Consider the following 27444-nt stretch of genomic DNA (forward strand, 5'->3'; position numbering starts at 1 on the left):
TCCTCAGTGTGTGGGGTGAGTCCTGTGTAGTCCTCAGTGTGTGGGGTGAGTCCTGTGTAGTCCTCAGTGTGTGGGGTGAGTGCTGTGTAGTCCTCAGTGTGTGGGGTGAGTCCTGTGTAGTCCTCAGTGTGTGGGGTGAGTCCTGTGAAGCCCTCAGTGTGTGGGGTGAGTCCTGTGTAGCCCTCAGTGTGTGGGGTGAGTCCTGTGTAGTCCTCAGTGTGTGGGGTGAGTCCTGTGTAGCCCTCAGTGTGTGGGGTGAGTCCTGTGTAGTCCTTAGTGTGTGGGGTGAGTCCTGTGTAGTCCTTAGTGTGTGGGATGAGTCCTGTGTAGTCCTCAGTGTGTGGGGTGAGTCCTGTGAAGTCCTCAGTGTGTGGGGTGAGTCCTGTGTAGTCCTCAGTGATTGGGGTGAGTCCTGTGTAGTCCTCAGTGTGTGGGGTGAGTCCTGTGTAGTCCTCAGTGTGTGGGGTGAGTCCTGTGTAGTCCTCAGTGTGTGGGGTGAGTCCTGTGTAGTCCGCAGTGTGTGGGATGAGTCCTGTGTAGTCCTCAGTGTGTGGGGTGAGTCCTGTGTAGTCCTCAGTGTGTGGGGTGAGTCGTGTGTAGTCCTCAGTGTGTGGGGTGAGTCCTGTGTAGTCCTCAGTGTGTGGGGTGAGTCCTGTGTAATCCTCAGTGTGTGGGGTGAGGCCTGAGTCCTGTGTAGTCCTCAGTGTGTGGGGTGAGTCCTGTGAAGTCCTCAGTGTGTGGGGCGAGTCCTGTGTAGTCCTCAGTGTGTGGGGCGAGTCCTGTGTAGTCCTCAGTGTGTGGGGCGAGTCCTGTGTAGTCCTCAGTGTGAGGGGCGAGTCCTGTGAAGTCCTCAGTGTGTGGGGCGAGTCCTGTGTAGTCCTCAGTGTGTGGGGCGAGTCCTGTGTAGTCCTCAGTGTGTGGGGCGAGTCCTGTGTAGTCCTCAGTGTGTGGGGCGAGTCCTGTGAAGTCCTCAGTGTGTGGGGCGAGTCCTGTGTAGTCCTCAGTGTGTGGGGTGAGTCCTGTGAAGTCCTCAGTGTGTGGGGTGAGTCCTGTGTAGTCCTCAGTGTGTGGGGTGAGTCCTGTGTAGTCCTCAGTGTGTGGGGTGAGTCCTGTGTAGTCCTCAGTGTGTGGGGTGAGTCCTGTGTAGTCCTCAGTGTGTGGGGTGAGTCCTGTGAAGTCCTCAGTGTGTGGGGTGAGTCCTGTGTAGTCCTCAGTGTGTGGGGTGAGTCCTGTGTAGTCCTCAGTGTGTGGGGTGAGTCCTGTGAAGTCCTCAGTGTGTGGGGTGAGTCCTGTGTAGTCCTCAGTGTGTGGGGTGAGTCCTGTGTAGTCCTCAGTGTGTGGGGTGAGTCCTGTGAAGTCCTCAGTGTGTGGGGTGAGTCCTGTGAAGTCCTCAGTGTGTGGGGTGAGTCCTGTGAAGTCCTCAGTGTGTGGGGTGAGTCCTGTGTAGTCCTCAGTGTGTGGGGTGAGTCCTGTGTAGTCCTCAGTGTGTGGGGTGAGTCCTGTGAAGTCCTCAGTGTGTGGGGTGAGTCCTGTGTAGTCCTCAGTGTGTGGGGTGAGTCCTGTGTAGTCCGCAGTGTGTGGGGTGAGTCCTGTGTAGTCCGCAGTGTGTGGGGTGAGTCCTGTGTAGTCCTTAGTGTGTGGGGTGAGTCCTGTGAAGTCCTCAGTGTGTGGGGTGAGTCCTGTGAAGTCCTCAGTGTGTGGGGTGAGTCCTGTGAAGTCCTCAGTGTGTGGGGTGAGTCCTGTGTAGTCCTCAGTGTGTGGGGTGAGTCCTGTGTAGTCCTCAGTGTGTGGGGTGAGTCCTGTGTAGTCCTCAGTGTGTGGGGTGAGTCCTGTGTAGTCCTCAGTGTGTGGGGTGAGTCCTGTGAAGTCCTCAGTGTGTGGGGTGAGTCCTGTGAAGTCCTCAGTGTGTGGGGTGAGTCCTGTGTAGTCCTCAGTGTGTGGGGTGAGTCCTGTGTAGTCCTCAGTGTGTGGGGTGAGTCCTGTGTAGTCCTCAGTGTGTGGGGTGAGTCCTGTGAAGTCCTCAGTGTGTGGGGTGAGTCCTGTGTAGTCCTCAGTGTGTGGGGTGAGTCCTGTGTAGTCCTCAGTGTGTGGGTGAGTTCTGTGTAGTCCTCAGTGTGTACGGTGAGTCCTGTGTAGTCCTCAGTGTGTGGGGTGAGTCCTGTGAAGTCCTCAGTGTGTGGGGTGAGTCCTGTGTAGTCCTTAGTGTGTGGGATGAGTCCTGTGTAGTCCTCAGTGTGTGGGGTGAGTCATGTGTAGTCCTCAGTGTGTGGGGTGAGTCCTGTGTAGTCCTCAGTGTGTGGGGTGAGTCCTGTGAAGTCCTCAGTGTGTGGGGTGAGTCCTGTGTAATCCTCAGTGTGTGGGGTGAGTACTGTTTAGTCCTCAGTGTGTGGGGTGAGTCCTGTGTAGTCCTCAGTGTGTGGGGTGAGTGCTGTGTAGTCCTCAGTGTGTGGGGTGAGTCATGTGTAGTCCTCAGTGTGTGGGTGAGTCATGTGTAGTCCTCAGTGTGTGAGGTGAGTCCTGTGTAATCCTCAGTGTGTGGGGTGAGTCCTGTGTAGTCCTCAGTGTGTGGGGTGAGTCCTGTGTAGTCCTCAGTGTGTGGGGTGAGTCCTGTGTAGTCCTCAGTGTGTGGGGTGAGTCATGTGTAGTCCTCAGTGTGTGGGGTGAGTCCTGTGAAGTCCTCAGTGTGTGGGGTGAGTCCTGTGAAGTCCGCAGTGTGTGGGGTGAGTCCTGTGTAGTCCTCAGTGTGTGGGGTGAGTCCTGTGAAGTCCTTAGTCTGTGGGGTGAGTCCTGTGTAGTCCTCAGTGTGTGGGGTGAGGCCTGAGGCCTGTGTAGTCCTCAGTGTGTGGGGTGAGTCCTGTGTAGTCCTCAGTGTGTACAGTGAGTCCTGTGTAGTCCTCAGTGTGTGGGGTGAGTCCTGTGAAGTCCTCAGTGTGTGGTGAGTCCTGTGTAGTCCTCAGTGTGTGGGGTGAGTCCTGTGTAGTCCTCAGTGTGTGGGGTGAGTCCTGTGTAGTCCGCAGTGTGTGGGGTAGTCCTGTGTAGTCCTCAGTGTGTGGGGTGAGTCCTGTGTAGTCCTCAGTGTGTGGGGTGAGTCCTGTGAAGTCCTCAGTGTGTGGGGTGAGTCCTGTGTAGTCCTCAGTATGTGGGGTGAGTCCTGTGTAGTCCTCAGTGTGAGGGGTGAGTCCTGTGTAGTCCTCAGTGTGTGGGGTGAGTCCTGTGTAGTCCGCAGTGTGTGGGGTGAGTCCTGTGTAGTCCTCAGTGTGTGGGGTGCGTCCTGCGTAGTCCTCAGTGTGTGGGGTGAGTCCTGTGTAGTCCTCAGTGTGTGGGGTGAGTCCTGTGTAGTCCTCAGTGTGTGGAGTGAGTCCTGTGTAGTCCTCAGTGTGTGGGGTGAGTCCTGTGTAGCCCTCAGTGTGTGGGGTGAGTCCTGTGTAGTCCTCAGTATGTGGGGTGAGTCCTGTGTAGTCCTCAGTGTGAGGGGTGAGTCCTGTGTAGTCCTCAGTGTGTGGGGTGAGTCCTGTGTAGTCCGCAGTGTGTGGGGTGAGTCCTGTGTAGTCCTCAGTGTGTGGGGTGCGTCCTGCGTAGTCCTCAGTGTGTGGGGTGAGTCCTGTGTAGTCCTCAGTGTGGGGTGAGTCCTGTGTAGTCCTCAGTGTGTACGGTGAGTCCTGTGTAGTCCTCAGTGTGTGGGGCGAGCCCTATGTAGTCCTCAGTGTGTGGGGTGAGTCCTGTGTAGTCCTCAGTGTGTGGGGTGAGTCCTGTGTAGTCCTCAGTGTGTGGGGTGAGTCCTGTGTAGTCCTCAGTGTGTGCGGTGAGTCCTGTGTAGTCCTCAGTGTGTGGGGTGAGTCCTGTGAAGTCCTCAGTGTGTGGGGTGAGTCCTGTGTAGTCCTCAGTGTGTGGGGTGAGTCCTGTGTAGTCCGCAGTGTGTGGGGTGAGTCCTGTGTAGTCCGCAGTGTGTGGGGTGAGTCCTGTGTAGTCCTCAGTGTGTGGGGTGAGTCCTGTGTAGTCCTCAGTGTGGGGTGAGTCCTGTGTAGTCCTCAGTGTGTTGGGTGAGTCCTGTGTAGTCCTCAGTGTGTTGGGTGAGTCCTGTGTAGTCCTCAGTGTGTGGGGTGAGTCCTGTGAAGTCCTCAGTGTGTGGGGTGAGTCCTGTGTAGTCCTCAGTGTGTGGGGTGCGTCCTGCGTAGTCCTCAGTGTGTGGGGTGAGTCCTGTGTAGTCCTCAGTGTGTGGGGTGCGTCCTGCGTAGTCCTCAGTGTGTGGGGTGAGTCCTGTGTAGTCCTCAGTGTGTGGGGTGAGTCCTGTGTAGTCCTCAGTGTGTGGGGTGAGTCCTGTGTAGCCCTCAGTGTGTGGGGTGAGTCCTGTGTAGTCCTCAGTGTGTGGGGTGCGTCCTGCGTAGTCCTCAGTGTGTGGGGTGAGTCCTGTGTAGTCCTCAGTGTGTGGGGTGCGTCCTGCGTAGTCCTCAGTGTGTGGGGTGAGTCCTGTGTAGTCCTCAGTGTGTGGGGTGCGTCCTGCGTAGTCCTCAGTGTGTGGGGTGAGTCCTGTGTAGTCCTCAGTGTGTGGGGTGCGTCCTGCGTAGTCCTCAGTGTGTGGGGTGAGTCCTGTGAAGTACCCAGTTTGTGGACAATAGGGTTTGGCTAGCTGATGGTATCATTGTGTTTTTTGAGTAGTACACATATGTGTTAATTAATCAACCCACATACTATAGAGACGTCACCCACATTTTGCTATTTTGTCATTTTATCACACTGTCTCTCTTCCAGGCCAATAAAAGGTCAGTAAGAAGAACAAGCGAGCGTCCTCAACTACACAAGACCCGAGCCAAACCCAAAGCCAGGACAGCCAAGGAGAGGAAAGAAGTCTCCAACAAGATCCTCAGCCTCACCATGGAGATCATCACTGTCCTGGCTGGAGAGGTGAGGAGAATTCTGGGAGGTCACATGCACACACATTACACAGGGGTGGGAGGTATGCACACACATTACACAGGGGTGGGAGGTATGCACACACATTACACAGCATTACACAGGGGTGGGAGGTATGCACACACATTACACAGCATTACACAGGGGTGGGAGGTATGCACACACATTACACAGGGGTGGGAGGTATGCACACACATTACACAGCATTACACAGGGGTGGGAGGTATGCACACACATTACACAGCATTACACAGGGGTGGGAGGTATGCACACACATTACACAGGGGTGGGAGGTATGCACACACATTACACAGCATTACACAGGGGTGGGAGGTATGTACACACATTACACACATTACACAGGGGTGGGAGGTATGCACACACATTACACAGCATTACACAGGGGTGGGAGGTATGCACACACATTACACAGGGGTGGGAGGTATGTACACACATTACACAGCATTACACAGGGGTGGGAGGTATGTACACACATTACACACATTACACAGGGGTGGGAGGTATGCACACACATTACACAGCATTACACAGGGGTGGGAGGTATGCACACACATTACACAGGGTTGAGCATTAGTAGCGTTAGTAGAGTATTAGTAGCGTTAGTACAGTATTAGTAGCGTTAATAGAGTATCAGTGGCTTTAGTTGAGTATTAATAGCTTTAGTAGAGTATTAGTTGGTTTAGTAGAGTATTAGTGGCGTTAGTACAGTATTAGTAGAGTTAGTACAGTATTAGTAACGTTAGTAGATTATTAGACGTATTAGTAGTGTTAGTAGAGTATTAATAGCGTTAGTACAGTATTAGCAGCTTTAGTACAGTATTAGTGGCGTTAGTAGAGTATTAGTGACGTTAGTAGGGTATTAGTGGCGTTAGTAGAGTATTAGTAGCGTTAGTAGGGTATTAGTAGTGTTAGTACAGTATTAGTAGCGTTAGTAGAGTATTATTAGTCTTAGTAGGGTATTGGTAGCGATAGTAGAGTATTAGTTGGTTTAGTAGAGTATTAGTAGCTTTAGTACAGTATTAGTGGCGTTAGTAGAGTATTAGTGACGTTAGTAGGGTATTAGTGGCGTTAGTAGAGTATTAGTAGCGTTAGTAGGGTATTAGTAGTGTTAGTACAGTATTAGTAGCGTTAGTAGAGTATTATTAGTCTTAGTAGGGTATTGGTAGCGATAGTAGAGTATTAGTTGGTTTAGTAGAGTATTAGTAACTTTAGTAGGGTATTAGTAGCGTTAGTAGAGTAGTAGTGGCGTTAGTAGAGTATTAGTAGCGTTAGTAGGGTATTAGTAGCGTTAGTAGAGTATTAGTAGCGTTAGTAGGGTATTAGTGGCGTTAGTAGGGTATTAGTAGCGATAGTAGGGTGTTAGTAGAGTATTAGTTGGTTTAGTAGAGTATTAGTAGCTTTAGTAGGGTATTAGTAGCGTTAGTAGAGTAGTAGTGGCGTTAGTAGAGTATTAGTTGCGTTAGTAGAGTATTAGTGGCGTTAGTAGGGTATTAGTAGCGTTAGTAGGGTATTAGTGGCATTAGTAGGGTATTAGTGGCGTTAGTAGGGTATTAGTGGCGTTAGTAGAGTATTAGTGGCGTGAGTAGTGTATTAGTGGCGTTAGTAGGGTATTAGTGGCGTTAGTAGGGTATTAGTAGCGTTAGTAGGGTATTAGTGGCATTAGTAGGGTATTAGTGGCGTTAGTAGAGTATTAGTGGCGTTAGTAGGGTATTAGTGGCGTTAGTAGAGTAGTAGTGGCGTTAGTAGAGTATTAGTTGCGTTAGTAGAGTATTAGTGGCGTTAGTAGGGTATTAGTAGCGTTAGTAGGGTATTAGTGGCATTAGTAGGGTATTAGTGGCGTTAGTAGGGTATTAGTGGCGTTAGTAGAGTATTAGTGGCGTGAGTAGTGTATTAGTGGCGTTAGTAGGGTATTAGTGGCGTTAGTAGAGTATTAGTAGCGTTAGTAGGGTATTAGTGGCATTAGTAGGGTATTAGTGGCGTTAGTAGAGTATTAGTGGCGTTAGTAGGGTATTAGTGGCGTTAGTAGGGTATTAGTGGCGTTAGTAGAGTATTAGTGGCGTTAGTAGAGTATTAGTAGCGTTAGTAGAGTATTAGTGGCTTTAGTAGAGTATTAGTGGCGTTAGTAGGGTATTAGTAGCTTTAGTAGGGTATTAGTAGTGTCAGTAGAGTATTAGTAGCGTTAGTACAGTATTAGCAGCTTTAGTAGAGTATCAGTAGCGTTAGTAGAGTATCAGTGGCTTTAGTAGAGTATCAGTGGCTTTAGTAGAGTACTAGTGGCTTTAGTAGAGTATTAGTGGCTTTAGTAGTGTATTAGTTGGTTTAGTAGAGTATTAGTAGCGTTAGTACAGTATTAGTAGCGTTAGTACAGTATTAGTAGCGTTAGTACAGTATTAGTAGCGTTAGTAGGGTATTAGTGGCGTTAGTAGAATATTAGTTGGTTTAGTAGAGTATTAGTAGCATTAGTAGAGTGTTAGCGTTAGTAGGGTATTAGAGGCGTAAGTAGGGTATTAGTAGCGTTAGTAGGGTATTAGTGGCGTTAGTAGGGTATTAGTGGCGTTAGTAGAGTATTAGTAGCGTTAGTAGAGTATTAGTAGCGTTAGTAGGGTATTAGTAGCGTTAGTAGAGTATTACTAGCGTTAGTACAGTATTAGCAGCTTTAGTACAGAATTAGTGGCGTTAGTAGAGTATTAGTGACGTTAGTAGGGTATTAGTAGCGTTAGTAGGGTATTAGTAGCGTTAGTAGCGTATTAGTAGTGTTAGTACAGTATTAGTAGCGTTAGTAGAGTATTATTAGTCTTAGTAGGGTATTGGTAGCGATAGTAGAGTATTAGTTGGTTTAGTAGAGTATTAGTAGCTTTAGTAGGGTATTAGTAGCGTTAGTAGGGTATTAGTGGCGTTAGTAGGGTATTAGTAGCGTTAGTAGGGAATTAGTAGCGTTAGTAGAGTATTAGTTGGTTTAGTAGAGTATTAGTAGCTTTAGTAGGGTATTAGTAGCGTTAGTAGAGTAGTAGTGGCGTTAGTAGAGTATTAGTTGCGTTAGTAGAGTATTAGTGGCGTTAGTAGAGTATTAGTAGCGTTAGTAGAGTATTAGTGGCGTTAGTAGGGTATTAGTAGCGTTAGTAGGGTATTAGTGGCATTAGTAGGGTATTAGTGGTGTTAGTAGAGTATTAGTGGCGTTAGTAGGGTATTATTGGCGTTAGTAGGGTATTAGTGGCGTTAGTAGGGTATTAGTGGCGTTAGTAGAGTATTAGTGGGTTAGTAGAGTATTAGTGGCGTTAGTAGGGTATTAGTGGCGTTAGTAGGGTATTAGTAGCGTTAGTAGAGTATTAGTGGCGTTAGTAGGGTATTAGTAGCGTTAGTAGGGTATTAGTGGCATTAGTAGAGTATTAGTGGCGTTAGTAGAGTATTAGTAGCGTTAGTAGAGTATAAGTAGTGTTAGTAGCGTATTAGTGGATTTAGTAGAGTATTAGTGGCGTTAGTAGGGTATTAGTAGCTTTAGTAGGGTATTAGTAGTGTCAGTAGATTATTAGTAGCGTTAGTACAGTATTAGCAGCTTTAGTACAGTATCAGTAGCGTTAGTAGAGTATCAGTGGCTTTAGTAGAGTACTAGTGGCTTTAGTAGAGTATTAGTGGCTTTAGTAGTGTATTAGTTGGTTTAGTAGAGTATTAGTAGCGTTAGTACAGTATTAGTAGCGTTAGTACAGTATTAGTAGCGTTAGTAGAGTACTAGTAGCGTTAGTAGGGTATTAGTGGCATTAGTATAGTATTAGTTGGTTTAGTAGAGTATTAGTAGCATTAGTAGAGTGTTAGCGTTAGTAGGGTATTAGAGGCGTAAGTAGGGTATTAGTAGCGTTAGTAGGGTATTATTGGCGTTAGTAGGGTATTAGTGGCGTTAGTAGAGTATTAGTGGCGTTAGTAGGGTTAGGGTTAGAGATCTGCTCCCGTTAGCGTACGCAGGAAGTACGGGCTCAGACGGACAACGAGACCGGTTGCTGGATCGTCAGAGGTAGAAGAAAAAAAGAAAAGGCGACAGAGCGTGCCAATCCCGTCTAATCTGTTCCCGTTAGCATACGCAGGAAGTACGGTGAACAGACTGACAATAAAGATTGGTCGCGCAGCTGCCGACAATATGTAATGGGACAAACATCCACCAATTCCGTATTACTAGGCCACTGTTGCCCTGCAGGCCTCATGCACTAGAGACTGCTGGAGGCAAATTCACTGTGTGCATAGTAAATGGTTAAGATCGGTTGGAGGTGCCCATACATGTACAATTCTGATTGTATATACAATCGGTAAACTAAAAATATTGATTTCGCGCTGGAAATCGGGTAAATACACTGCCACCACTCTCTCACATTCTGTAGGGAGGAAAGAGACTCCCGCTATCATAATACGGTAGCCAGTCCTATCACGTTCAACACGCTCCAGTCACCGTTGGGGGAATAGTCACTTCTGACGGCTTAAAGACTGTGAACAATGTGACGTTAAAGAAAGGTTACTGGGTCCCTATATGATGCAATCTCGAATTCTATTTACAATCGAAAAACGAAAGTAATCGATTTCACACAGGAAATCTGGTACTAGCTAATCCTAGAAGGAAGAAACGGTTATTTACAACCTAGCTAGCAAATCAACAATTTATAAGCAAACCATAAAACAATACGGTAGTATGACTGACTCTTCAGAGGGCAGATTCGTTATAGCAGCAATCAGATGACCAGAAAAGGCACACGACTGAACGATAAAATTCGTTAGTTTATTTCTAAACTACATACACACAGCTTATTTTAGAACAGATTGATTTGACAGAGAGAAGAGAGGAAAAGAAACAGAATGTCTTAATATACAGTTCAAATACCGTTATCAGTAGTCCATGCGGCAATCGCAAGTCTTTGGCGAAAGTCCCAAAATGGCGGTTGCCATGCGGCCAACAAGCCTTTGTTAGAAATAGTTCCAAGATGGAGGTTTTGGCCCGTGTCCTTGCGGGCTGCCAGGATGTTACTAGGCATCAGATGAAAGGTAAAGGACTCAGAGCTTTCTGGGCTCTCTGTGGTTATAGCCCCCACTCCAGCAAGAAGGGGTTAGGGGGCGTGGATCGCACACCTCTTTGGAACAGGAGATCTTCCCGCCCCTTGCATGAACACAAATATACCTGACTCATGATAAGTGTGCTCATCTGCAAACCATACAAGTTATGTTAAATCTAGTAACATTTTTAGGTTTGTCAGAATTTAACGATAACAATGATATCAAACTTGGGGGGTTTAGAGTGAACGTTGACCCCAAAATGCATATCTCTGCTTTGGCAGGGCTTACCTTGAATTCAGAAACATCCAATTGTGTGGTTGGTTCCGAATTTCATAATACGCGGGTTCTAAAGGCCGTTGCCTATTGGGAAAGTCATCTTTATGATAAAAGATGGATTTCATATTTGTGAGGTCACAGATAGGTTTCCTAACTGGTCATTGAGAAAGCCAGCTGTGGTCTCTAAGTGGCTTCTGCAGGATGTTAGCAGGACCTCCTGTGGCTGCTCTTTTCATGTACGGAGCTGAGGAGCCACCAAGTCAGGGTTAGGGCAGTGGAGGTGTGAGATTTCCCTCTTTCTGCCTGGTTGGGGGTCCCTGAATGCCCAGGGCCCTTTGTCACATGGAGATGCGAAAAAACTAGGTAATAAGAGTCAGCATTTGCTACATTTGACCAGGGAGAGGAACTGTTAACCCCTGGCTTCCCTGATCTTTTTGTAAATCAAGCCTTTCCCTATCTGTCACTTTTTAATAGTGGCGACAGGGAATATTTTATAAGGCTCTAACTACTTTTTTAGGACGAATAAACGTTGATTCCTCACAGTAGGGTATTAGTAGCGTTAGTAGGGTATTAGTGGCGTTAGTAGAGTATTAGTGGCGTTAGTAGGGTGTTAGTGGCGTTAGTAGGGTATTAGTGGCGTTAGTAGGGTATTAGTTGCGTTAGTAGGGTATTAGTGGCGTTCAGGGTATTAGTTGCGTTAGTAGGGTATAAGTGGCGTTAGTAGGTTATTAGTGGCGTTAGTAGGGTATTAGTAGCGTTAGTAGGGTATTAGTGGCGTTAGTAGGGTATTAGTGGCGTTAGTAGGGTATTAGTGGCGTTAGTAGAGTATTAGTGGCGTTAGTAGGGAATTAGTGGCGTTAGTAGGGTATTAGTGGCGTTAGTAGTGTATTAGTAGCGTTAGTAGTGTATTAGTAGCGTTAGTAGGGTATTAGTAGCGTATTAGTAGCGTTAGTAAGGTATTAGTGGCGTTAGTAGGGTTATTAGTGGCGTTAGTAGAGTATTAGTGGCGTTAGTAGGGTATTAGTGGCGTTAGTAGGGTTATTAGTGGCGTTAGTAGTGTATTAGTAGCGTTAGTCGGGTATTAGTAGCGTTAGTAGGGTATTAGTAGCGTTAGTCGGGTATTAGTAGCGTTAGTAGGGTTATTAGTGGCGTTAGTAGGGTATTCGTAGCGTTAGTAGGGTATTTGTTGCGTTAGTAGGGTATTAGTAGCGTTAGTAGGGTATTAGTAGCGTTAGTAGAGTATTAGTAGCGTTAGTAGTGTATTAGTAGCGTTAGTCGGGTATTAGTAGCGTTAGTCGGGTATTAGTAGCGTTAGTCGGGTATTAGTAGCGTTAGTCGCGTATTAGTGGCGTTAGTAGGGTATTAGTGGCGTTAGTAGGGTATAAGTGGCGTTAGTAGGGTATTAGTGGCGTTAGTAGGGTATTAGTAGCGTTAGTAGGGTATTAGTAGCGTTAGTAGGGTATAAGTGGCGTTAGTAGGGTATTAGTGGCGTTAGTAGGGTATTAGTGGCGTTAGTAGGGTATTAGTGGCGTTAGTAGGGTATAAGTGGCGTTAGTAGAGTATTAGTGGCGTTAGTAGAGTATTAGTAGCGTTAGCAGGGTATTAGTAGCGTTAGCAGTGTATTAGTAGCGTTAGTAGGGTATTAGTAGCGTTAGTAGGGTATTAGTGGCGTTAGTAGGGTATTAGTGGCGTTAGTAGGGTTATTAGTGGCGTTAGTAGAGTATTAGTGGCGTTAGTAGGGTATTAATGGCGTTAGTAAGGTTATTAGTAGCATTAGTAGAGTATTAGTGGCGTTAGTAGAGTATTGGTAGCGTTAGTAGGATATTGGTGGCGTTAGTAGGGTATTAGTGGCGTTAGTAGGGTATTAGTGGCGTTAGTAGGGTATTAGTGGCGTTAGTAGGGTATAAGTGGCGTTAGTAGGTTATTAGTGGCGTTAGTAGGGTATTAGTAGCGTTAGTAGGGTATTAGTAGCGTTAGTAGGGTATTAGTAGCGTTAGTAGGGTATTAGTAGCGTTAGTAGGGTATTAGTGGCGTTAGTAGGGTATTAGTGGCGTTAGTAGAGTATTAGTGGCGTTAGTAGGGTATTAGTAGCGTTAGCAGTGTATTAGTAGCGTTAGTAGGGTATTAGTAGCGTTAGTAGAGTATTAGTAGCGTTAGTAGAGTATTAGTAGCGTTAGTAGGGTATTAGTGGCGTTAGTAGGGTATTAGTGGCGTTAGTAGGGTTATTAGTGCCGTTAGTAGAGTATTAGTGGCGTTAGTAGAGTATTAGTGGCGTTAGTAAGGTTATTAGTAGCGTTAACAGAGTATTAGTGGCGTTAGTAGAGTATTGGTAGCGTTAGTAGGGTATTCGTTGCGTTAGTAGGGTATTAGTAGCATTAGTAGGGTATTAGTAGCGTTAGTAGAGTATTAGTAGCGTTAGTAGTGTATTAGTAGCGTTAGTCGGGTATTAGTAGCCTTAGTCGGGTATTAGTGGCGTTAGTAGGGTATTAGTGGCGTTAGTAGGGTATTAGTTGCGTTAGTAGTGTATTAGTGGCGTTAGTAGGGTATTAGTGGCGTTAGTAGGGTATTAGTAGCGTTAGTAGAGTATTAGTAGCGTTAATAGGGTATTAGTAGTGTGTTAGTAGTGTATTAGTAGCTTTAGCAGTGTATTAGTAGCGTTAGTACAGTATTAGTGGCGTTAGTAGGGTATTCGTGGCGTTAGTAGGGTATTAGTGGCGTTAGTAGGGTTATTAGTGGCGTTAGTAGGGTATTCGTAGCGTTAGTAGGGTATTCGTTGCGTTAGTAGGGTATTAGTAGCGTTAGTAGGGTATTAGTAGCGTTAGTAGAGTATTAGTAGCGTTAGTCGGGTATTAGTAGCGTTAGTCGGGTATTAGTAGCGTTAGTCGCGTATTAGTGGCGTTAGTAGGGTATTAGTGGCGTTAGTAGGGTATAAGTGGCGTTAGTAGGGTATTAGTGGCGTTAGTAGGGTATTAGTAGCGTTAGTAGGGTATTAGTGGCGTTAGTAGATTATTAGTGGCGTTAGTAGAGTATTAGTAGCGTTAGCAGGGTATTAGTAGCGTTAGCAGTGTATTAGTAGCGTTAGTAGGGTATTAGTAGCGTTAGTAGGGTATTAGTGGCGTTAGTAGGGTATTAGTGGCGTTAGTAGGGATTATTAGTGGCGTTAGTAGAGTATTAGTGGCGTTAGTAGGGTATTAGTGGCGTTAGTAAGGTTATTAGTAGCATTAGTAGAGTATTAGTGGCGTTAGTAGAGTATTGGTAGCGTTAGTAGGGTATTGGTGGCGTTAGTAGGGTATTAGTGGCGTTAGTAGGGTATTAGTGGCGTTAGTAGGGTATAAGTGGCGTGAGTAGGTTATTAGTGGCGTGAGTAGGTTATTAGTGGCGTTAGTAGGGTATTAGTGGCGTTAGTAGGGTATTAGTGGCGTTAGTAGGGTATTAGTAGCGTTAGTAGGGTATTAGTAGCGTTAGTAGGGTATTAGTGGCGTTAGTAGAGTATTAGTGGCGTTAGTAGAGTATTAGTAGCGTTAGTAGGGTATTAGTAGCGTTAGCAGTGTATTAGTAGCGTTAGTAGGGTATTAGTAGCGTTAGTAGAGTATTAGTAGCGTTAGTAGGGTATTAGTGTCGTTAGTAGGGTATTAGTGGCGTTAGTAGGGTATTAGTGGCGTTAGTAGGGTTATTAGTGCCGTTAGTAGGGTTATTAGTGCCGTTAGTAGAGTATTAGTGCCGTTAGTAGAGTATTAGTGGCGTTAGTAAGGTTATTAGTAGCGTTAGTAGAGTATTAGTGGCGTTAGTAGAGTATTGGTAGCGTTAGTAGGGTATTCGTTGCGTTAGTAGGGTATTAGTAGCATTAGTAGGGTATTAGTAGCGTTAGTAGAGTATTAGTAGCGTTAGTAGTGTATTAGTAGCGTTAGTCGGGTATTAGTAGCGTTAGTCGGGTATTAGTGGCGTTAGTAGGGTATTAGTTGCGTTAGTAGTGTATTAGTGGCGTTAGTAGGGTATTAGTGGCGTTAGTAGGGTATTAGTAGCGTTAGTAGAGTATTAGTAGCGTTAATAGGGTATTAGTAGCGTTAGTAGTGTATTAGTAGCGTTAGTAGTGTATTAGTAGCTTTAGTAGTGTATTAGTAGTGTTAGTAGAGTATTAGTAGCGTTAGTAGAGTATTAGTGGCGTTAGTAGGGTATTAGTAGCGTTAGCAGGGTATTAGTGGCGTTAGTAGAGTATTAGTAGCGTTAGTAGGGTATTAGTGGCGTTAGTAGGGTATTAGTGGCGTTAGTAGGGTATTAGTGGCGTTAGTAGGGTATTAGTAGGGTTAGTAGAGTATTAGTAGCGTTAGTAGGGTATTAGTGGCGTTAGTAGGGTATTAGTGGCGTTAGTAGGGTATTAGTAGCGTTAGTAGGGTATTAGTGGCGTTAGTAGAGTATTAGTAGCGTTAGTAGGGTATTAGTGGCGTTAGTAGGGTATTAGTGGCGTTAGTAGGGTATTAGTAGCGTTAGTAGGGTATTAGTAGGGTTAGTAGAGTATTAGTAGCGTTAGTAGAGTATTAGTGGCGTTAGTAGGGTATTAGTGGCGTTAGTAGGGTATTAGTGGCGTTAGTAGAGTATTAGTAGCGTTAGTAGGGTATTGGTAGCGTTAGTAGGGTATTAGTAGGGTTAGTAGAGTATTAGTAGCGTTAGTAGAGTATTAGTGGCGTTAGTAGGGTATTAGTAGCGTTAGTAGGGTATTAGTAGCGTTAGTAGGGTATTAGTGGCGTTAGTAGGGTATTAGTGGCGTTAGTAGGGTATTAGTAGCGTTAGTAGGGTATTAGTAGGGTTAGTAGAGTATTAGTAGCGTTAGTAGAGTATTAGTGGCGTTAGTAGGGTATTAGTGGCGTTAGTAGAGTATTAGTAGCGTTAGTAGGGTATTGGTAGCGTTAGTAGGGTATTAGTAGGGTTAGTAGAGTATTAGTAGCGTTAGTAGAGTATTAGTGGCGTTAGTAGGGTATTAGTAGCGTTAGTAGAGTATTAGTGGCGTTAGTAGGGTATTAGTGGCGTTAGTAGGGTATTAGTAGGGTTAGTAGAGTATTAGTGGCGTTAGTAGGGTATTAGTGGCGTTAGTAGGGTATTAGTGGCGTTAGTAGCGTATTAGTGGCGTTAGTAGGGTATTAGTAGGGTTAGTAGAGTATTAGTAGCGTTAGTAGAGTATTAGTGGCGTTAGTAAGGTATTAGTGGCGTTAGTAGGGTATTAGTAGCGTTAGTACAGGCATACTATTATGCTGTTTATGAAGTAACGTTATTGATCAGAAGGTGTGAGCAGAGATCATTATGTGTTATCTTGTCCAGGAATGCACTATAGTGACAAAGAGTGGCGAGCCCATTGTCCCTGGAAACTGCCCCCTACTGACTGGAGGTCCCATTCCCGCCTCTGTAGCACAAGCCCTGAAACAAGAGAGACAAAATGAGGAGAAGATCCTGGATCTGACGTTTAGAATCATCCACCTGCTGACTGGAGAGGTGACGTGGTGTTTGTGAAATGGGACTTGTGTGACAAGTTGTGAGCAATAGGTGTGAGTGGTGACTGTGCCCTTGTGTGTCTTCCTAGGTGGGCAGCAAGGAGGCCACCCCATCATCTGTGGGGAACAACAAAGGCTTACACAAAAGTGTCATTGTGGAGAGGAATCCATCTTCCAGCTCTCAAGGTGAGGATGTCCCGTCATGTGGCCATATATGGGCATATACAGTCATCAGCCATGCAAGTATATAGCCAAATACCACAGGCAGTGTTGCTCATCCGGATATCCGGGTAACCAGGGTATCCAAACTGTTTTCAGCTATCCGCCCGGATTTGGATTCCGGATACCTGGGCCCAAATCCGGATAGCTATCCGCGGATTTCTGGTCGCATACCCGGATATCCGGATCCGGGTACTTGTTACCATGGAGATGACGTCCATGACGTCATTGAGCCAATCAGAGGGCTCCCAGCCTAAGCCCAAGCAACCAATCACAGAGGGGAACCTTGGCCAGTCCCTCCTGTATATAAGGAGGGGGGCCATGATGAGAATCTCGTCCTTGCTTGACTACCACTGAGAGACATTCTCCAGTGTGTTTGGCTGAAGCAAGTGCATTATCTGAGTGATAAACCCAGCTTTTTTACACACAAACACCTGTATATAACACTGTTGTATTGTAGTTTAGCTAGTATTGTTTTATATTGTTGTAGTTAGTGTGTGTCAGTCTCTGCTGTCTGTAAGCTGCGACAGTCTCTGCTGTCTGTGAGCTGTGACAGTCTCTGCTGTCTGTGAGCTGTGACAGTCTCTGCTGCCTGTGAGCTGTGACAGTCTCTGCTGTCTGAGCTGTGACAGTCTCTGCTGTCTGTGAGCTGTGACAGTCTCTGCTGTCTCTGTGAGCTGTGACAGTCTCTGCTGTCTCTGTGAGCTGTGACAGTCTCTGCTCTCTGTGAGCTGTGACAGTCTCTGCTGTCTGTGAGCTGTGACGGTCTCTGCGAGCTGTGTCAGTCTCTGCTGTCTGTGAGCTGTGACAGTCTCTGCTGTCTATGAGCTGTGACAGTCTCTGCGGTCTGTGAGCTGTGACAGTCTCTGCTGTCTGTGAGCTGTGACAGTCTCTGCTGTCTGTGAGCTGTGACAGTCTCTGCTGTCTGTGAGCTGTGACAGTCTCTGCTGTCCGTGAGCTGTATCGGTCTCTGCTTTCCGTGAGCTGTGACGGTCTCTGCTGTCCGTGAGCTGAGACGGTCTCTGCTGTCCGTGAGCTGTGTCGGTCTCTGCTGTCCGTGAGCTGTGACGGTCTCTGCTGTCCGTGAGCTGTGACGGTCTCTGCTGTCCGTGAGCTGTGACGGTCTCTGCTGTCCGTGAGCTGTGACGGTCTCTGCTGTCCGTGAGCTGTGACGGTCTCTGCTGTCCGTGAGCTGTGTCGGTCTCTGCTGTCCGTGGGCTGTGTCGGTCTCTGCTGTCCGTGGGCTGTGTCGGTCTCTGCTGTCCGTGAGCTGTGTCGGTCTCTGCTGTCCGTGAGCTGTGACGGTCTCTGCTGTCCGTGAGCTGTGACGGTCTCTGCTGTCCGTGAGCTGTGACGGTCTCTGCTGTCCGTGAGCTGTGACGGTCTCTGCTGTCCGTGAGCTGTGTCGGTCTCTGCTGTCCGTGGGCTGTGTCGGTCTCTGCTGTCCGTGGGCTGTGTCGGTCTCTGCTGCCCGTGAGCTGTGACGGTCTCTGCTGCCCGTGAGCTGTGTCGGTCTCTGCTGCCCGTGAGCTGTGACGGTCTCTGCTGCCCGTGAGCTGTGACGGTCTCTGCTGCCCGTGAGCTGTGACGGTCTCTGCTGCCCGTGAGCTGTGACGGTCTCTGCTGCCCGTGAGCTGTGACGGTCTCTGCTGCCCGTGAGCTGTGACGGTCTCTGCTGCCCGTGAGCTGTGACGGTCTCTGCTCTCTGTGACGGTCTCTGCTCTCTGTGAGCTGTGACGGTCTCTGCTGCCTGTGATCTGTGACAGTCTCTGCTGTCTGTGAGCTGTGACCGTCTCTGCTGTCTGTGAGCTGTGACCGTCCTTGCTGTCTGTGAGCTGTGACAGTCTCTGCTGTCTGTGAGCTGTGACAGTCTCTGCTGTCTGTTAGCTGTGACAGTCTCTGCTGTCTGTGAGCTGTGACAGTCTCTGCTCTCTGTGAGCTGTGACAGTTTCTGCTGTCCGCGAGCTGTGATGGTCTCTGCTGTCTGCGAGCTGTGTGTGTCTCTGCGAGCTGTGTCAATCTCTGCTGTCTGTGAGCTGTGACAGTCTCTGCTGTCTGTGAGCTGTGACGGTCTCTGCTGTCTGCGAGCTGTGTCGGTCTTTGCTTTCTGTGAGCTGTGACGGTCTCTGCTGTCTGTGAGCTGTGACGGTCTCTGCTGTCTGTGAGCTGTGACGGTCTCTGCTGTCTGTGAGCTGTGACGGTCTCTGCTGTCTGTGAGCTGTGACGGTCTCTGCTGCCCGTGAGCTGTGACGGTCTCTGCTGCCCGTGAGCTGTGACGGTCTCTGCTGCCCGTGAGCTGTGACGGTCTCTGCTGCCCGTGAGCTGTGACAGTCTCTGCTGCCCGTGAGCTGTGACAGTCTCTGCTGCCCGTGAGCTGTGACAGTCTCTGCTGCCCGTGAGCTGTGACAGTCTCTGCTGTCCGTGAGCTGTGACAGTCTCTGCTGTCTGTGAGCTGTGACGGTCTCTGCTGCCCGTGAGCTGTGACGGTCTCTGCTGCCCGTGAGCTGTGACGGTCTCTGCTGCCCGTGAGCTGTGACGGTCTCTGCTGTCCGTGAGCTGTGACGGTCTCTGCTCTCTGTGACGGTCTCTGCTCTCTGTGAGCTGTGACGGTCTCTGCTGCCCGTGATCTGTGACAGTCTCTGCTGTCTGTGAGCTGTGACCGTCTCTGCTGTCTGTGAGCTGTGACCGTCCTTGCTGTCTGTGAGCTGTGACAGTCTCTGCTGTCTGTGAGCTGTGACAGTCTCTGCTGTCTGTTAGCTGTGACAGTCTCTGCTGTCTGTGAGCTGTGACAGTCTCTGCTCTCTGTGAGCTGTGACAGTTTCTGCTGTCCGCGAGCTGTGACGGTCTCTGCTGTCTGCGAGCTGTGTGTGTCTCTGAGAGCTGTGTCAATCTCTGCTGTCTGTGAGCTGTGACAGTCTCTGCTGTCTGTGAGCTGTGACGGTCTCTGCTGTCTGTGAGCTGTGACGGTCTCTGCTGTCTGCGAGCTGTGTCGGTCTTTGCTTTCTGTGAGCTGTGACGGTCTCTGCTGTCTGTGAGCTTAGACGGTCTCTGCTTTCTGTGAGCTGTGACGGTCTCTGCTGTCTGTGAGCTGTGACGGTCTCTGCTGTCTGTGAGCTGTGACGGTCTCTGCTGTCTGTGAGCTGTGACGGTCTCTGCTGTCTGTGAGCTGTGACGGTCTCTGCTGTCTGTGAGCTGTGACGGTCTCTGCTCTATGTGAGCTGTGTCGGTCTCTGCTGTCCGTGAGCTGTGTCGGTCTCTGCTGTCCGTGGGCTGTGTCGGTCTCTGCTGTCCGTGAGCTGTGTCGGTCTCTGCTGTCCGTGAGCTGTGACGGTCTCTGCTGTCCGTGAGCTGTGACGGTCTCTGCTGTCCGTGAGCTGTGACGGTCTCTGCTGTCCGTGAGCTGTGACGGTCTCTGCTGTCCGTGAGCTGTGTCGGTCTCTGCTGTCCGTGGGCTGTGTCGGTCTCTGCTGTCCGTGGGCTGTGTCGGTCTCTGCTGTCCGTGAGCTGTGTCGGTCTCTGCTGCCCGTGAGCTGTGTCGGTCTCTGCTGCCCGTGAGCTGTGTCGGTCTCTGCTGCCCGTGAGCTGTGACGGTCTCTGCTGCCCGTGAGCTGTGACGGTCTCTGCTGCCCGTGAGCTGTGACGGTCTCTGCTGCCCGTGAGCTGTGACGGTCTCTGCTGCCCGTGAGCTGTGACGGTCTCTGCTGCCCGTGAGCTGTGACGGTCTCTGCTCTCTGTGACGGTCTCTGCTCTCTGTGAGCTGTGACGGTCTCTGCTGCCTGTGATCTGTGACAGTCTCTGCTGTCTGTGAGCTGTGACCGTCTCTGCTGTCTGTGAGCTGTGACCGTCTCTGCTGTCTGTGAGCTGTGACCGTCCTTGCTGTCTGTGAGCTGTGACAGTCTCTGCTGTCTGTGAGCTGTGACAGTCTCTGCTGTCTGTTAGCTGTGACAGTCTCTGCTGTCTGTGAGCTGTGACAGTCTCTGCTGTCTGTGAGCTGTGACAGTCTCTGCTCTCTGTGAGCTGTGACAGTTTCTGCTGTCCGCGAGCTGTGACGGTCTCTGCTGTCTGCGAGCTGTGTGTGTCTCTGCGAGCTGTGTCAATCTCTGCTGTCTGTGAGCTGTGACAGTCTCTGCTGTCTGTGAGCTGTGACGGTCTCTGCTGTCTGTGAGCTGTGACGGTCTCTGCTGTCTGCGAGCTGTGTCGGTCTTTGCTTTCTGCGAGCTGTGACGGTCTCTGCTGTCTGTGAGCTGAGACGGTCTCTGCTTTCTGTGAGCTGTGACGGTCTCTGCTGTCTGTGAGCTGTGACGGTCTCTGCTGTCTGTGAGCTGTGACGGTCTCTGCTGTCTGTGAGCTGTGACGGTCTCTGCTGTCTGTGAGCTGTGACGGTCTCTGCTGTCTGTGAGCTGTGACGGTCTCTGCTGTCTGTGAGCTGTGACGGTCTCTGCTGCCTGTGAGCTGTGACGGTCTCTGCTGCCTGTGAGCTGTGTCGGTCTCTGCTGCCCGTGAGCTGTGTCGGTCTCTGCTGCCCGTGAGCTGTGACGGTCTCTGCTGCCCGTGAGCTGTGACAGTCTCTGCTGCCCGTGAGCTGTGACAGTCTCTGCTGCCCGTGAGCTGTGACAGTCTCTGCTGTCCGTGAGCTGTGACAGTCTCTGCTGTCTGTGAGCTGTGACGGTCTCTGCTGCCCGTGATCTGTGACAGTCTCTGCTGTCTGTGAGCTGTGACCGTCTCTGCTGTCTGTGAGCTGTGACCGTCCTTGCTGTCTGTGAGCTGTGACAGTCTCTGCTGTCTGTGAGCTGTGACAGTCTCTGCTGTCTGTTAGCTGTGACAGTCTCTGCTGTCTGTGAGCTGTGACAGTCTCTGCTCTCTGTGAGCTGTGACAGTTTCTGCTGTCCGCGAGCTGTGACGGTCTCTGCTGTCTGCGAGCTGTGACGGTCTCTGCTGTCTGCGAGCTGTGTCGGTCTTTGCTTTCTGTGAGCTGTGACAGTCTCTGCTGCCCGTGAGCTGTGACAGTCTCTGCTGCCCGTGAGCTGTGACAGTCTCTGCTGCCCGTGAGCTGTGACAGTCTCTGCTGTCCGTGAGCTGTGACAGTCTCTGCTGTCTGTGAGCTGTGACGGTCTCTGCTGCCCGTGATCTGTGACAGTCTCTGCTGTCTGTGAGCTGTGACCGTCTCTGCTGTCTGTGAGCTGTGACCGTCCTTGCTGTCTGTGAGCTGTGACAGTCTCTGCTGTCTGTGAGCTGTGACAGTCTCTGCTGTCTGTTAGCTGTGACAGTCTCTGCTGTCTGTGAGCTGTGACAGTCTCTGCTCTCTGTGAGCTGTGACAGTTTCTGCTGTCCGCGAGCTGTGACGGTCTCTGCTGTCTGCGAGCTGTGACGGTCTCTGCTGTCTGCGAGCTGTGTCGGTCTTTGCTTTCTGTGAGCTGTGACAGTCTCTGCTGCCCGTGAGCTGTGACAGTCTCTGCTGCCCGTGAGCTGTGACAGTCTCTGCTGCCCGTGAGCTGTGACAGTCTCTGCTGTCCATGAACTGTGACAGTCTCTGCTGTCTGTGAGCTGTGACAGTCTCTGCTGCCTGTGAGCTGTGACAGTCTCTGCTGGCCGTGAGCTGTGTCAGTCTCTGCTGTCTGTGAGCTGTGACAGTCTCTGCTGCCTGTGAGCTGTGACAGTCTCTGCTGTCCGTGAGCTGTGTCAGTCTCTGCTGTCTGTGAGCTGAGACGGTCTCTGCTGTCTGCGAGCTGTGACGGTCTCTGCTGTCTGTGAGCTGTGTCCGTCTCTGCTGTCTGTGAGCTGTGACAGTCTCTGCTGTCTGTAAGTTGTGACAGTCTCTGCTGTCTGTGAGCTGTGACGGTCTCTGCTGTCTGCGAGCTGTGACGGTCTCTGCTGTCTGTGAGCTGTGTCGGTCTCTGCTGCCTGTGAGCTGTGACAGTCTCTGCTGCCTGTGAGCTGTGACAGTCTCTGCTGCCTGTGAGCTGTGACAGTCTCTGCTGTCCGTGAGCTGTGACAGTCTCTGCTGTCTGTGAGCTGTGACAGTCTCTGCTGTCTGTGAGCTGTGACAGTCTCTGCTGTCTGTGAGCTGTGACAGTCTGTTGTCTGTGAGCTGTGACAGTCTCTGTTGCAGCCTGCAGCAGCTCTGCTAGTTAGGTGTCTGTGTCTGTGTGTGCTGTTTGTGCACATAGGCCAGGCCTGTGCCTTAGCTACACAGTATAGTTTAGGGCATAGGGAGGATTACTGTATATTGTGTAGTTATTCAGTACTGCAGTGCTAGTTGTTAGAGTAGTACTGTCTGTGTGACTACTGCATTTCTGCTGTGCTGCTGACTGTGAGTGTCAGTGCGTGTGACAGACCGTCCGTTAGTGTGCACACTGTGTTCTACTCTGCTCTCTGTCACTCCGTGCAGATTCATTCAAGTCCAACACCAATTACCCCGATTTCAATAAAGTGCAAGTACCCCACATCCATCTGGTGACATCATCAATCACCACACAAACTTGCACTATGTCTGCTGGCACTGGCAGCCGGGGGAAGGCCACCAAGGCCAAGAAGAGAAGGAACATTGCTAGCACCGTCACCGCCAGCAGGTCTGCCACACTGCCCATACAGCCGGTAGCCACTGGCCGTGGATGCACTGGGCGCCCAGCTGATAGGGGGAGTCGCACTGCAGAGGCACAGCAGCATGTAGCAGCACCGTCACCGCCAGCAGTTCTGCCACACTGCCCCTTCAGCCGGCAGCCACTGGCCGTGGACGCACTGGGCGCCCAGCTGATAGGGGGAGTCACACTGCAGAGGCGCAGCAGCATGTAGCTGCACCATCACCGCCAGCAGTTCTGCCACACTGCCCCTTCAGCCGGTAGCCACTGGCCGTGGCCGCACTGCGCGCCCAGCTGATAGGGGGAGACACGCTGCAGAGGCGCAGCAGCGTGTAGCTGCACCGTCACCGCCAGCAGGTCTGCCACACTGCCCATTCAGCCGGCAGCCACTGGCCGTGGACGCACTGGGCACCCAACTGATAGGGGGAGTCACGCTGCAGAGGCGCAGCAGCATGTAGCTGCACCGTCACCGCCAGCAGGTCTGCCACACTGCCCATTCAGCCGGTAGCCACTGGCCGTGGCCGCACTGGGCACCCAGCTGATAGGGGGAGTCACACTGCAGAGGCGCAGCAGCATGTAGCTGCACCGTCACCGCCAGCAGTTCTGCCACACTGCCCCTTCAGCCGGCAGCCACTGGCCGTGGCCGCACTGCGCGCCCAGCTGATAGGGGGAGTCACACTGCAGAGGAGCAGCAGCGTGTAGCTGCACCGTCACCGCCAGCAGTTCTGCCACACTGCCCATTCAGCCGGTAGCCACTGGCCGTGGACGCACTGGGCGCCCAGCTGATAGGGGGAGTCACGCTGCAGAGGCGCAGCAGCATGTAGCTGCACCATCAACGCCAGCAGGTCTGCCACACTGCCCATTCAGCCGGTAGCCACTGGCCGTGGCCGCACTGCGCGCCCAGCTGATAGGGGGAGTCACGCTGCAGAGGCGCAGCAGCATGTAGCAGCACCATCACCGCCAGCAGGTCTGCCACACTGCCCATTCAGCCGGCAGCCACTGGCCGTGGCCGCACTGGGCACCCAACTGATAGGGGGAGTCACGCTGCAGAGGTGCAGCAGCATGTAGCTGCACCGTCACCGCCAGCAGTTCTGCCACACTGCCCATTCAGCCGGTAGCCACTGGCCGTGGCCGCACTGCGCGTCCAGCTGATAGGGGGAGTCACGCTGCAGAGGCGCAGCAGCGTGTAGCTGCACCGTCACCGCCAGCAGTTCTGCCACACTGCCCCTTCAGCCGGTAGCCACTGGCCGTGGACGCACTGCGCGCCCAACTGATAGGGGGAGTCCCGCTGCAGAGACGCAGCAGCATGTAGCTGCACCGTCACCGCCAGCAGGTCTGCCACACTGCCCATTCAGCCGGTAGCCACTGGCCGTGGACACACTGGGCACCCAGCTGATAGGGGGAGTCCCGCTGCAGAGGCGCAGCAGCATGTAGCTGCTCCGTCACTGCCAGCAGGTCTGCCACACTGCCCATTCAGCCGGTAGCCACTGGCCGTGGCCGCACTGCGCGCCCAGCTGATAGGGGGAGTCACGCTGCAGAGGAGCAGCAGCATGTAGCTGCACCGTCACCGCCAGCAGGTTTGCCACACTGCCCATTCAGCCGGTAGCCACTGGCCGTGGCCGCACTGCGCGCCCAACTGATAGGGGGAGTCCCGCTGCAGAGACGCAGCAGCGTGTAGCTGCACCGTCACCACCAGCAGGTCTGCCACACTGCCCCTTCAGCCGGTAGCCACTGGCCGTGGCCGCACTGGGCACCCAACTGATAGGGGGAGTCACACTGCAGAGGCGCAGCAGCGTGTAGCTGCACCGTCACCGCCAGCAGGTCTGCCACACTGCCCATTCAGCCGGTAGCCACTGGCCGTGGACGCACTGAGCGCCCAGCTGATAGGGGGAGTCACGCTGCAGAGGCGCAGCAGCGTGTAGCTGCACCGTCACCGCCAGCAGGTTTGCCACACTGCCTATTCAGCCGGCAGCCACTGGCCGTGGACGCACTGGGCACCCAGCTGATAGGGGGAGTCACGCTGCAGAGGCGCAGCAGCATGTAGCTGCACCGTCACCGCCAGCAGTTCTGCCACACTGCCTATTCAGCCGGCAGCCACTGGCCGTGGACGCACTGGGCGCCCAGCTGATAGGGGGAGTCACGCTGCAGAGGCGCAGCAGCATGTAGCTGCACCGTCACCGCCAGCAGTTCTGCCACACTGCCCATTCAGCCGGTAGCCACTGGCCGTGGACGCACTGGGCGCCCAGCTGATAGGGGGAGTCACGCTGCAGAGGCGCAGCAGCGTGTAGCTGCACCGCCAGCAGGTTTGCCACACTGCCCATTCAGCCGGTAGCCACTGGCCGTGGACACACTGGGCACCCAGCTGATAGGGGGAGTCACGCTGCAGAGACGCAGCAGCGTGTAGCTGCACCGTCACCACCAGCAGTTCTGCCACACTGCCCATTCAGCCGGTAGCCACTGGCCGTGGCCGCACTGGGCACCCAGCTGATAGGGGGAGTCACACTGCAGAGGCGCAGCAGCATGTAGCTGCACCGTCACCGCCAGCAGGTCTGCCACACTGCCCATTCAGCCGCTAGCCACTGGCCGTGGCCGCACTGCGCGCCCAGCTGATAGGGGGAGTCACGCTGCAGAGGCGCAGCAGCATGTAGCTGCACCGTCACCGCCAGCAGTTCTGCCACACTGCCCCTTCAGCCGGCAGCCACTGGCCGTGGCCGCACTGCGCTCCCAGCTGATGGGTGGAGTCACGCTGCAGAGACGCAGCAGCATGTAGCTGCACCGTCACCGCCAGCAGGTCTGCCACACTGCCCATACAGCCGGTAGCCACTGGCCGTGGCCGCACTGCGCGCCCAACTGATAGGGGGAGTCCCGCTGCAGAGGCGCAGCAGCGTGCAGCTGCACCGTCACCGCCAGCAGTTCTGCCACACTGCCCATTCAGCCGGTAGCCACTGGCCGTGGCCGCACTGGGCGCCCAGCTGATAGGGGGAGTCACGCTGCAGAGGCGCAGCAGCATGTAGCTGCACCATCACCGCCAGCAGTTCTGCCGCACTGCCCATTCAGCCGGTAGCCACTGGCCGTGGACGCACTGGGCAGGCAGCTGATAGGGGGAGTCAGGCTGCAGAGGCACAGCAGCATGTAGCTGCACCGTCACCAGTTCTGCCACACTGCCCATACAGCCGGTAGCCACTGGCCGTGGACGCACTGCGCTCCCAGCTGATAGGGGGAGTCACACTGCAGAGGCGCAGCAGCATGTAGCTGCACCGTCACCGCCAGCAGGCCTGCCACACTGCCCATTCAGCCGGTAGCCACTGGCCGTGGATGCACTGGGCGCCCAGCTGATAGGGGGAGTCACGCTGCAGAGGCACAGCAGCATGTAGCTGCACCATCAACGCCAGCAGTTCTGCCACACTGCCCCTTCAGCCGGTAGCCACTGGCCGTGGCCGCACTGGGTACCCTGCTGATAGGGGGAGTCCCGCTGCAGAGGCGCAGCAGCGTGTAGCTGCCCCGTCACCGCCAGCAGGTCTGCCACACTGCCCATTCAGCCGGTACCCACGGGCCGTGGCCGCACTGCGCGCCCAGCTGATAGGGGGAGTCACGCTGCAGAGGCGCAGCAGCATGTAGCTGCACCGTCACCGCCAGCAGGTCTGCCACACTGCCCATTCAGCCGGCAGCCACTGGCCGTGGCCGCACTGCGCGCCCAGCTGATAGGGGGAGTCACGCTGCAGAGGCGCAGCAGCATGTAGCTGCACCGTCACCGCCAGCAGGTCTGCCACACTGCCCATTCAGCCGGTAGCCACTGGCCGTGGCCGCACTGCGCGCCCAGCTGATAGGGGGAGTCACGCTGCAGAGGCGCAGCAGCATGTAGCTGCACCGTCACCGCCAGCAGGTCTGCCACACTGCCCATTCAGCCGGCAGCCACTGGCCGTGGCCGCACTGCGCGCCCAGCTGATAGGGGGAGTCACGCTGCAGAGGCGCAGCAGCATGTAGCTGCACCGTCACCGCCAGCAGGTCTGCCACACTGCCCATTCAGCCGGTAGCCACTGGCCGTGGACACACTGGGCACCCAGCTGATAGGGGGAGTCACACTGCAGAGGCACAGCAGCATGTAGCTGCACCGTCACCACCAGCAGGCCTGCCACACTGCCCATTCAGCCGGCAGCCACTGGCCGTGGCCGCACTGCGCGCCCAGCTGATAGGGGGAGTCACGCTGCAGAGGCGCAGCAGCGTGTAGCTGCACCGTCACCACCAGCAGGTCTGCCACACTGCCCATTCAGCCGGCAGCCACTGGCCGTGGACGCACTGGGCAGGCAGCTGCTAGGGGGAGTCACGCTGCAGAGGCGCAGCAGCATGTAGCTGCACCGTCACCGCCAGCAGTTCTGCCACACTGCCCATTCAGCCGCTAGCCACTGGCCGTGGCCGCACTGGGCGCCCAGCTGATAGGGGGAGTCAGGCTGCAGAGGCGCAGCAGCGTGTAGCTGCACCGTCACCGCCAGCAGGCCTGCCATACTGCCCATTCAGCTGGTAGCCACTGGCCGTGGCCGCACTGCGCGCCCAACTGATAGGGGGAGTCACGCTGCAGAGGTGCAGCAGCATGTAGCTGCACCGTCACCGCCAGCAGTTCTGCCACACTGCCCATTCAGCCAGTAGCCACTGGCCGTGGCCGCACTGGGCACCCAGCTGATAGGGGGAGTCAGGCTGCAGAGGCGCAGCAGCGTGTAGCTGCACCGTCACCGCCAGCAGGCCTGCCACACTGCCCATTCAGCTGGTAGCCACTGGCCGTGGCCGCACTGAGCGCCCAGCTGATAGGGGGAGTCAGGCTGCAGAGGCGCAGCAGCGTGTAGCTGCACCGTCACCGCCAGCAGGCCTGCCACACTGCCCATTCAGCCGGCAGCCACTGGCCGTGGACGCACTGGGCACCCAGCTGATAG

General features: G+C 52.4%; 1 protein-coding gene across 1 annotated transcript in view; it reads left to right on the forward strand.

Moving 5' to 3' along the window:
* Positions 1-27444, forward strand: part of LOC137535627 (oocyte zinc finger protein XlCOF29-like) — a 60919-nt gene that overhangs the window by 23952 nt on the left and 9523 nt on the right. The window contains exons 3-5 of the mRNA XM_068257486.1: positions 4750-4902; positions 15553-15723; positions 15812-15908. Coding sequence (XP_068113587.1) covers positions 4750-4902; positions 15553-15723; positions 15812-15908 — 421 coding nt within the window. The remainder of the gene's footprint in view (positions 1-4749; positions 4903-15552; positions 15724-15811; positions 15909-27444) is intronic.

The sequence above is a fragment of the Hyperolius riggenbachi genome, chromosome 10 (assembly GCF_040937935.1).
Source record: "Hyperolius riggenbachi isolate aHypRig1 chromosome 10, aHypRig1.pri, whole genome shotgun sequence".
Classification (NCBI taxonomy): Eukaryota; Metazoa; Chordata; class Amphibia; order Anura; family Hyperoliidae; genus Hyperolius; species Hyperolius riggenbachi.